At 33.7% G+C, this 10150-nt stretch overlaps 1 protein-coding gene across 1 annotated transcript; it reads left to right on the top strand.

The window, feature by feature from the left end:
- Positions 1–1861: 1861 nt before the first annotated feature.
- LOC143690084 (olfactory receptor 6C74-like) lies at positions 1862–2942 on the top strand. Its single transcript, XM_077168078.1, has one exon. It carries the CDS (start codon positions 1866–1868, stop codon positions 2835–2837), a length of 972 nt encoding a protein of 323 aa, XP_077024193.1. The 5' UTR covers positions 1862–1865; the 3' UTR covers positions 2838–2942.
- The last annotated feature ends 7208 nt before the right edge of the window (positions 2943–10150 follow it).

Here is a 10150-nt window from a genome sequence, read left to right as displayed (position 1 = left end):
GCTGTGCCCTATTAAAAAATGACTAATAATGATGCTTAATTAGCACCATTCTGTGAGGTATTCCCCAAAGATCTGTGTCATTATTTTCTAAATATATAAATCTCATGCAAAAACTCATGTAAAAGAAAAAAACAAGTCTGTATTTTTGTAGTAATAACAAAAACATATTTCTCCCTGGTGAGATTCATTTGACTTAGAGATAAATAAGATTTTTGAAATATAATTCTATCAGATATTGTAAGATATAATTCTACAAGAACATTTGTTCACTGTATGTGAAACAAGATTTCTGGATACAAGTGACATTGCTTGAGAGTTTAGGAATATTGATTTCTCATGGAACAATCACACCATCAGTGGCAATGGACAAAGGAAAATGGATGCCGAAAACCTGGCATTATTTGAAATCTCCAAACGAAAGAATAGTTTTATAAGTCATTATTTCAATGAAGAATTTGCAGTTTAAATAAATCTAGGTCAAATAGGCATCCATAAATATAAAAACAAAGTAATCACCAAGACTTTTTTATGAAGCACACCAAGAACAAATGGTAATTTAAACTTCCAAAAATTTTTATGCTTTTCTTTTTAAAAAAGTAACTCTGTTGTGTATGAATGGTTCAGGAGGGTAATGCTTGCCTTCCATGAGGGAGACCTGGGTTCAATTCCAGACCACGATCCTCCCAAAAAGTGACTCTGTTTATCATTAACCTTGTTAGTGAATGTTTTTTTTTCTTACAAAAACAATGAAAGAATAAAAAGAATGAATAGGCCCATCGTTTGTCTTAAACTGACTTAAAACTTTAGCCATGTTTTTCAAATTCATATATAGAGGCAATTATTACAGAATAAAAGCATTTGAATCCTAATACTGATTTTGAAAAACAGTTCATGTTTGTCTAATAGTACAGCAGAGTCATAAACACCTAACATTTTTCCTTAAATATTGAATCTGTATATATTTTAGTATTAATTTAATTCCTAAAATATTTATACAGCTTTATCTGTTGCTTAAATGTGACTATATATAATAATTTGAACTGGTTAATCAAAGTAAATCACAAGAGACCAAGGTTAATTGAGAATCCATCACCATGTGCTCATCATTTTCCATGAGCTGGAAAATTTTGAAGTGAAATATTGAATAGCAATTGCATAAAAAAATAATAGATTAACTGCATTGAGTACCAATGCAAGCTAGAATATGTATTATCTCTAAAAAGTGTTTTTCGTTTGCACAATAAGAACATGAAAATAAATAAGTGTATTGATAAATTAATTTACAACATAGGATACGTGTATATTTTCTAATAGTGTTTTATGTTGGATTAAAGCAAATTGCATATAATCTATATATATGTTTTTAAATTTGTTTCACACTAAAACCCTCTGCAAATATATCTGAATTAAGTGTGTGTTCACCCCCTCCAGGTTTGTTTTGATAAAAGCAGCCAAAGAATACTGAGAACCAGGAATAAACAATAGCACATTTTTCTGAATCAACAGTAGTTTTAGTTTAACCAGTGTAAACAGTGTGAGACAATTGTTGGAATATTTGAAAATGAATCTCATGGAAAATCTGGGATACACAGATATCCAAGAAGAATGCAACTCTCTGTATGATACCAGCAGAGAATAATAGTTTAAAAATATAGTAAATGGACATGTGGATTGAAGCAAATAGGAAAGATGTTTAATGACATATCTATTGCACTGTTTTCTCTGGGCGTATGATTTTTAAAACAATTTTGTACTAACTCATTAAGCTTTTCAACTACATTTTCAAAATAGCCCTTTAAATATTCTGGTTTGATGTGACTTCTCTTTATTTTCTTTCTAGAGTTAAAAAAAATATGGATACACTCATGGAAAACTATACAAAGCCAACAGTATTCATTCTGCTGGGGTTGACAGATAATTTCAATTGGCAAATTGTGCTATTTCTTTTTCTATTTATAACCTATATTTTTAGTATCATAGGAAACCTGATTATCATCACGCTTACTCTCCTTGATTCCCACCTTAAAACACCTATGTACTTCTTTCTGAGGAAATTTTCCCTCTTAGAAATTTCAATGACAACAACTTGTATTCCTAAATTTCTGGTCTGCATAGCAACAAAGGACAACACAATTTCCTATAATGCTTGTGCAGTTCAACTATTTCTCGTAATTTTCTTTGGAGCAGCAGAGTTCTTTTTATTAGCAGCCATGTCCTATGACCGCTATGTGGCCATCTGCAAACCCCTGCATTATACAACCATCATGAGCAGCAGAATCTGCACCCAGCTGGTGTTTGCTTCTTGCTTGGCTGCATTTCTGGAAGTCTTTCCAGGTCTTATCATGGGTCTCCAGCTGGATTTCTGTAATGGAAATATCATTGATCATTTTGTATGTGACTATGGCCCTGTCCTTCAGCTCTCTTGCACAGATACCAGACACATAGAATTCTTCTCTTTTACTTTAGCCATAGTAACCCTTCTTCTCACCCTGATGCTAGTGATTATCTCCTATACACTTATCATAAGGACGATTTTGAAGATTCCATCTGCACAGAAAAGGAAAAAGGCATTTTCTACCTGCTCTTCTCACATGATTGTCATCTGCATTTCTTATGGAAGCTGTATCTTCATGTACATTAAGCCTAGTGCACAAGAAAGGGTCACTTTAAATAAAGGTGTGGCAGTACTCAATACTTCAGTTGCCCCCCTCTTAAACCCTTTCATTTACACTCTGAGAAACAAGCAAGTCAAACAAGCCTTCAGAGACAACGTAAGAAAGATGTTCTCTTTCCTATCAAGCAAATCCTTTTGTCTTCAAGGAAATGAAAGAAGTTGAAGACCTACTTTGATCTCTCATGACCAAATCATCTTAATTTTACCTCTTTTTTTATTCCCTCCATCCAGGTGTGATTAGTACTATAAACCTTTTTTTGCATAACATGCTCCTGACATCTTCACTTTTCAATAGGTTTTAAATCTAGAAACTTCCTTTGTTGAGACAATGTCTTTCTGCTCATAATTTCAAGTCTCTGCTTATTCCACATTTTACATATTTCAAAATGAAACTTGAATGTCTCTGTTTTGGTAGTGTCTTCCTAATTTAGAAAATTAATTTAAGTGCCAAGTATTGCTCCTTATTTTTCACTTAACACTTGTAAATAGAATACTGGGCAGATTCTTGATAATTGTCAGTGACTGTACTGAATTTACCACTTCACAATGCTGTATCTCCTTTATTCTTTATGAATTTTCTATGAGGTAGATACTTTTAGCCATTGCATTTTATAGATGAGACAACCAATCTTGAGAATAATTAAATATGTCCAAGATCACTGAAACTGTAAGGTAAAGCCTGTATTCAAATAAATATAATCTGTCTCCAGTGCACATGTGCTTAATTATTGTGGTCTTCTGCTATTAGATGTAACTTAGTAAACTTTTTGATATCTACATTTTTTCAGCAATATGCTATCCTAGAGATTTTTCATTATTAATATGTAGCTGGTTCTCCTTGATGTCACTTATTTAATTTGAGCAATGAACTTATGATCAAATGCAAAAGGATATCAAAAATGTTCTTAGGGAATTAAGTCAATCTATTCAATATCTGGAATTCACTAAAGACCTTTTTCTGAGACTACAATATTTTCTAATTCTGTCCTTTGTCTCACTGAATTGGGAAAAGAGAAAGGGACAGAGGCTGTGAAACTCCTTTATGCCATTCATGGCACATTTCTTTTTATAAACCGGGTCCTTTTGCCTCTTCTGGATTTTCTGGTTTACTGCCTTTTCAAATGTCTTGGATAACTGTGGTAATGGTTTTTCTGTGATTAGTGATCTGCTATTAAAATATGCTATTAAGTTATTGGCCTTGAAGTAAACTCATCAAGAAACATACATCTATAAAATAGACAGCATTCTTTCTTACATACAGATTTAATATGGTTTATACTGGGAAAGATGATAATAACTCTGGGATTCTTTGTAATTTATTTTAAACTTATCAGGTCCTCAGGTGTAGAGAAACATTAATTATAGATCATATATGCAATTCATAAATGAACACACAACTGCAGATCAGTAAATCCTTATATGCCCTCAAATGGACAGTATTCTTCTGTAATCCATGGCTATTTTTATTTTTTAGTAGGAACCTAAAATGCACATCATGCACAATAAAAGGTGAAATTATCTTCTTTTCTGTGGTGACTTTTTCGTGCTATTCTGTTAGAATTTTTTTAAAATGTTAGTTCCTAGGAAACACAATATAATGATATTTTAGAATCTACCTATATGTTCTTGGAATTCATTCATAACTTTGACCACCAGATTGAAACTTACAACCAAACAAAAAAATATATATATATATATATATTTTTAAATTTTACACATGGTTACATTAAGACTGGAAAATTAACCTGCCCATGGTTGCATGGTTGGCAAAACAAATTTGTAACCTCAGATTTGAAAAGCCATGAATCTAAACATTAGACAAGACTGAAGTGGTAAAATTCTGCAACAAAGTCCTAAAGTAATATCCTTCTATTTGATATTAACTCGTGCAATACATATCTTTTTCCCATCATATTATTATCACTATTGTTAAAATGCACATTAATCTTTTGTTTAGTTTTCTTCTACTTAGAATTTTTGAAGAATGATACTTCATGAATATTTCAGAAATGACACTTTTCTAATGTGAAATAACATGTGTCTTTTAAAAATGTGTAACCCTTGACTTTGTTATTAAAATCCTCTGAAGAATCTTTCACATTCTCTTAAATTTAGAACCAGTCTAATTTCTTCCCAGTATTTCCTGTTGCTCAGCCATGTGGACCCTCCTTTTAGGCTGGCCTGTCTACTGCCTAAAATTATTTAAAAAAAATAAAATTCACGGGCGTTGCGATGGTGGCTCAGTGGCAGAATTCTTGCTTGCAATGCCAGAACCTGTGTTCGATTTCTGGTGCCTGCCCAAGCAAAAAATAATAATAGTAACAATAAAAATAAAAAATAAAATAAAATGCACATTTACTCATGACTTTGTAGTCTATAACTTTCTTCAAAATGTTCTCTCACTTTTATTCTATAGCTTACTGCAGATTGTTGCTTCATTCTAGAAAATATATCATTCAAATCCTGTTTCATTTTAATTGTCTGCAAACTAAATATGAAGTAGCTATATTGGCAACTGCTATCCTTCACTGGAGTGATAGATAGAAATATAGTCAATAAGAGAAAAAATATTCCCATATATGCAAAAGTATTCTTCAGCTCCACACTGAACTCAAGAATTTAAAATAATTACAAAAATTGGATAAGGCTTGATGATAATGTCTATGAAAATGTGTCTTTACAGCATATGTAGCCTGAAAATGGTAAATCTATATTTAGGGTAGGGCTGGGACTAATAACTCTCTTTAAGCACTTGAATTTTATTTCATGAAAACTGAGCTACATTTCATCTGTATAATATCAAAGATGAAAATACTTCCATGGAATGAGAAGATTTGTTTATTCATTCTAAAAACATCAGTGCAACTTTTTCTTTAAAAATCCCTCTTCCTCCTTGTGTTACATAAAATTATTTATCAAGTCCTTCTGTTTTAAAAAAACTGGAAAGTTCAGACACAGAGTGCTCAAATAATATGTTGAAGGTCAAGGAATCTATGAATGGTCTTTTTGTGTTATGAATGTGGGAAGCCAGTCTGCATAGTGTACGGACAAATAGTAGGTTATTATAACTCCCAAGTACAAAGAAAAATTATGAGAATCAGACTCATAAAAAGGATTTGGGTTGAATTAAGTAATGACATTCTTTACTGTGGACTGGTAATGTTTAAGAAGGAAATTGATGACAATCTCTTGGAGATTCTGTGAAAGCAATTTCTGTGAAAATTGGAGTAGATTAATGCCAATCTCTTTTCCTGCACTATTTTTTTAATTCTAAATCTATAGGGCCTTCAGATTAAGTAACTCAAACCTCATAATCACCATTCAATACTCATACAGTTAATCATATTGATTCAGTGCTTCCAAAAGAGTGGGTTTATATTTACAATAAAAGCTTGTGGGGATTCCAGTGCTTGCCCATGCAAAAAATAAAAAATAAAAAAAAAAAAAGCTTATGGGGTATGCATAACCTGCAAAATATATTTGCTGACATTTTACATTTGCCAATATTGTAGTGTTAGCACCGATAAAAGCACATCAATAATCATCACATCTTTCTCCAAAAGTTATATTCATTGTAATAAAATATGTACACATTTCAATAAAAAACAATTAGAATTTAATATCTTCCAATTTCCTCTGGACTTACCAGGTACCTCAAAATGTATATAGAATTTATTTTCAATAAAAATGCTACATCCCACATAGAAGACTGACTAGCAGGCATCAACAGTATCAAGTTTATAATCCATAAAATAATTCTACATGGGCTTCAGAGATCATATTTTTTCCTATCCACAATAATAATCACATGTATTTTTTAATAGCAGCTTTATATACAGTCACCTAAAACTGGTAGCAACCCATATGACGTTTAATAGATGAATGGATTGCAAGCAGACAAACAAAACCTTTGGAGCAATGATGGACTAATATACCACAATTAAAAATATAAGCTCTCAATCCATCCACTATGTTGGCAAAGCTTAAATGCATACTTCTAAGTAAAAGAAGGCACACTGATAGGCTACATAAACTGACATCCTGGAAAATGAAAAATGACAAAGACATTAAATAGATCAGGGGTAGTCAGTATTTGGGAAAGGAGGAATTATTTAATATATGAAAGCATGGGTTTTGAGGTGGTGAAACTACTTCGTGTGATGTTGTCTGTAGTGGTGGACACTGACATTTCACATTTGTCAAAATTCATAGAATCTTACCATACAAACAATGAATTTTAATATACCCAAATTTTAAAAGTTATTTATAAAATGGGGGGGGGCTTCAAAATACAATTCAGTTTATTAAAAATAATCTAAGTGTATTACCAAACCATAGAATAACCTAACTGAAAAGGGTGGGGTAAAAGGTTATTAAACTAAGTAATTTGGAGATTAGTATAGATTCTAAGAATAAAGACAAAAGAACATTACTTAAGTACCATACTCTAGGTGGTAAAGTTGATTCCCATGGGATTATAGTATAGCAATTCTAAAACCACTCTAAATGCACACTGGAATGGAATTTTTTTTTTTAATTGTATTTGTATGAGCCAGTCTTCTCATTGCTGGAATTGGAGGTTAGAGATTAAAATGCAGAGAAAACCTAAAATGAACTAGGTGGTATTGGAGTACAGTTGGAGACAACAATTGACTTGGCCTCAAACTCAGTGGTCCTCTCTTGGCTGTGATTAGTTAACTAACAGGCCCCGTGGAAAGTTCTCTTCATCACTGTTAATGTGAGAGTTTTGTTTTTTTATTTCTGGCATTTCCACTTTAGTTTTTTTTGTATAATTTCCATATCTTTCTGAAATTATAATTATAAAACTATGTATATTATCTACATCTTCCATTAATTTTACACATTAATCATGTTTATTTCAATTTTAATTTCATTGCCTGATCCTTTCAATATCTCTGTTATACCAGATTCCAGTTCTGATAATTGCTTGGTTTATGTGGACTGGTATAGCTCCACTTTTAGTATGCCTCATGCCTCATCACTTTCGAAAGAATTCCAAAATTTTTTTTCTTTTTTCTTTTTCTTTTGCATTGACAGGCGCTGGCAATTGAACCCAAGTCTCCGGCATAGCAGGCAAGAATTCTGCTTGCTGAGCCAATGTGGCCTGCCAGAATTTCAAAAAATGTTAAGTCAATTGTCACTAAGGCAGTATTTTTTGTTATGCTAAAAGTCGAACACATCTTTCCTTCTGGTAGACCTTTAGTGTGGAATTTTACGTGAATCTAATCAGGTTTGGACTATGATATTCAATGTTTCTTTGGTAATCATCAGACATCAAGGATTTCAGATTTCTTGTTTTTATTTTGTGGGATAATTAGCTAGAGGTTTTTTTTCTTTGGACATCTATTCCCTCTTGCCTTAGGTTTTCCTGCTTGTCTTGTCCTTGCTTGCTCTGGTCTCAGAGATAATCTGTCTTTCAGAGCACTGTGGACTATATTCCACTGTTATGTTTAGTCCATGCTTGCTAGCTTTCTATGGGGTCAGGCAGGCAGGAGGAGTCATTTTCTGATCTACTGAAAGCAGTCTCAGGCAGGTACTATGAACTTGGGCCTCTGGTACTCTGGTTTATGGCCTTCACAAGTATCCCTGCCCCTTCTCAGGAGTACACTTTCTTTCCACTGCTCTCCCACAATTGCAACGATTTCTACTAGGAAACTTAGACTGCAAGTTTGTGGTTTTTCTCACTTAAATCTAAGGCTTTTGTTGCATAATGGAGATATGGGAGATGGGTCTGGGCATAGTTTCATACATAGTTGCCATTCCTTTCCCATCTTTATCTCCTCTAACACATTTTTGTGGTCCTTCCTTGAAGATTTAGTTTTATTCCAAAGCAGCTATGGGGAAAGGTTCTGAGAAGAGTGTCCTAATGGCTGCTGTTTACCTTCTCCAGCCAGCACCATGGGGGTTCTTGCTCAGGATGCCCCCTGATTGTATCTGTTAAAACCTGGTGGGCTTCCTGGAGGAAACATGAGGAAGGAGCCCAAATTCTCCTTTTTGGACCCCTAGCAGTCTTACACTCTCCTTATAGCACACATTCAACATTTAGCAATTTATTAAAATCTCTGTCTGAATTCAGAATCTTTTAAGGCTTATGCATTGTTAAGGGTGTTTTCTTCCACAGCAAAGCAACAATTCGGTTCCTGTTTCTCCCTGCAGGCACCTGTCTCCCTCTAGATTTTGAAGTTAGTGGTTTGCAGTGCAACTTAATTCTAGCATGCCTTTAGGAAGAGTCATTCATTTGCTGTTTGTGCAGTTTTTGATGGGTCTGCTAGCTCTCTACAAGCTCAGAGTCCCTTGACATTTTGGTTACCGTTCTTAGTTAACTCAGTAAATCTCCCAAGGCCTCTTAATTAAAAATGTTTCAGTTTAAGTGTAGTGTATATTTCTTGGTATTTTCTATCTATGGGGATTTTTTTCCTTTGCTTATCCTTCACTTAAAAGGGATATCTCAACATGCCCCACACCACTGGACACCTAGAAATTTCAGTGAGGTGTAAGGCCTCTGCGTTTTATTATCTCCTATCCCCTGACACACAAATGCATCATCAATAAGTCTAGAATGGTTGCTACTTTTTGCTCACTATGTCCAATCAGCATTATATCATCATATAATGGACTCCAGTGATGTTTGGTGGGAAGGAGAAATAACCAAGGTCCCTGCAGACAAGATTGTGACATAGGGCTGGAGAGTTTTTATACCCCTAAAACAGCACAGTGAGGGTATACTGCTGGCCTTGCCAGCTGAACACAAACTGCTTCTAGTGGTCCTCACTGACAGCTATTTTTTAATGTAAAAAGCATTTACCCCATCCATAGCTGCATACTAGATACCAGGCCATGTTCTGATTTTCTGTTGTTAAGAACATTGCATTTAAGGGATTGAGTATTCTCAGCACTGTTTATTTGGGGTTCTGCTTTTTGTGAAAAAGGTTCATTTTTTCCACACTACTACTGTGTGAGCATGCAGGACTAGGAAGGCATACTTGGTATCAGTTTAGAGATTTGACCTTTTCCTTTTACCTAGATCTAGAGCTCAGATGAGGGCAATTAGCTTTCCGTTTTGAGCTCAAGTCCCTTCAGCAGGGCTTTGGCTTCACTCTAGTTTGGCTGACTGTTACACACTTTGCTTTCTTTTTCTTTTTCTGTAAAGGAACTACATTTAGAAATAAAGATATTTGGTAAACTACAGCAGAAGTTTTGTCCTGTTTTACTTTTACACATTTATTGGCGTAATGTTAATTAACCAGTAGAACATAATTTATATACTTGCTTTGTTTGTCTTTTAAAATCATTTTTGTTGAAGATGAAGTTCTGACTTACAGATGACCATGTGTTCTTTTAGAGGAGCCTTGGTATACAGACAAGCATTAGGATATAGCATAGACAGTGAGAATATTGTTAATATTTTAGGAATTTTATACAATTTTTAAATTTATGAATGACATTTCATCTATA

This window comes from Tamandua tetradactyla, chromosome 7 (genome assembly GCF_023851605.1).
Source record: "Tamandua tetradactyla isolate mTamTet1 chromosome 7, mTamTet1.pri, whole genome shotgun sequence".
Lineage (NCBI taxonomy): Eukaryota > Metazoa > Chordata > Mammalia > Pilosa > Myrmecophagidae > Tamandua > Tamandua tetradactyla.
This window is presented reverse-complemented; position numbering and strand designations above follow the sequence as displayed.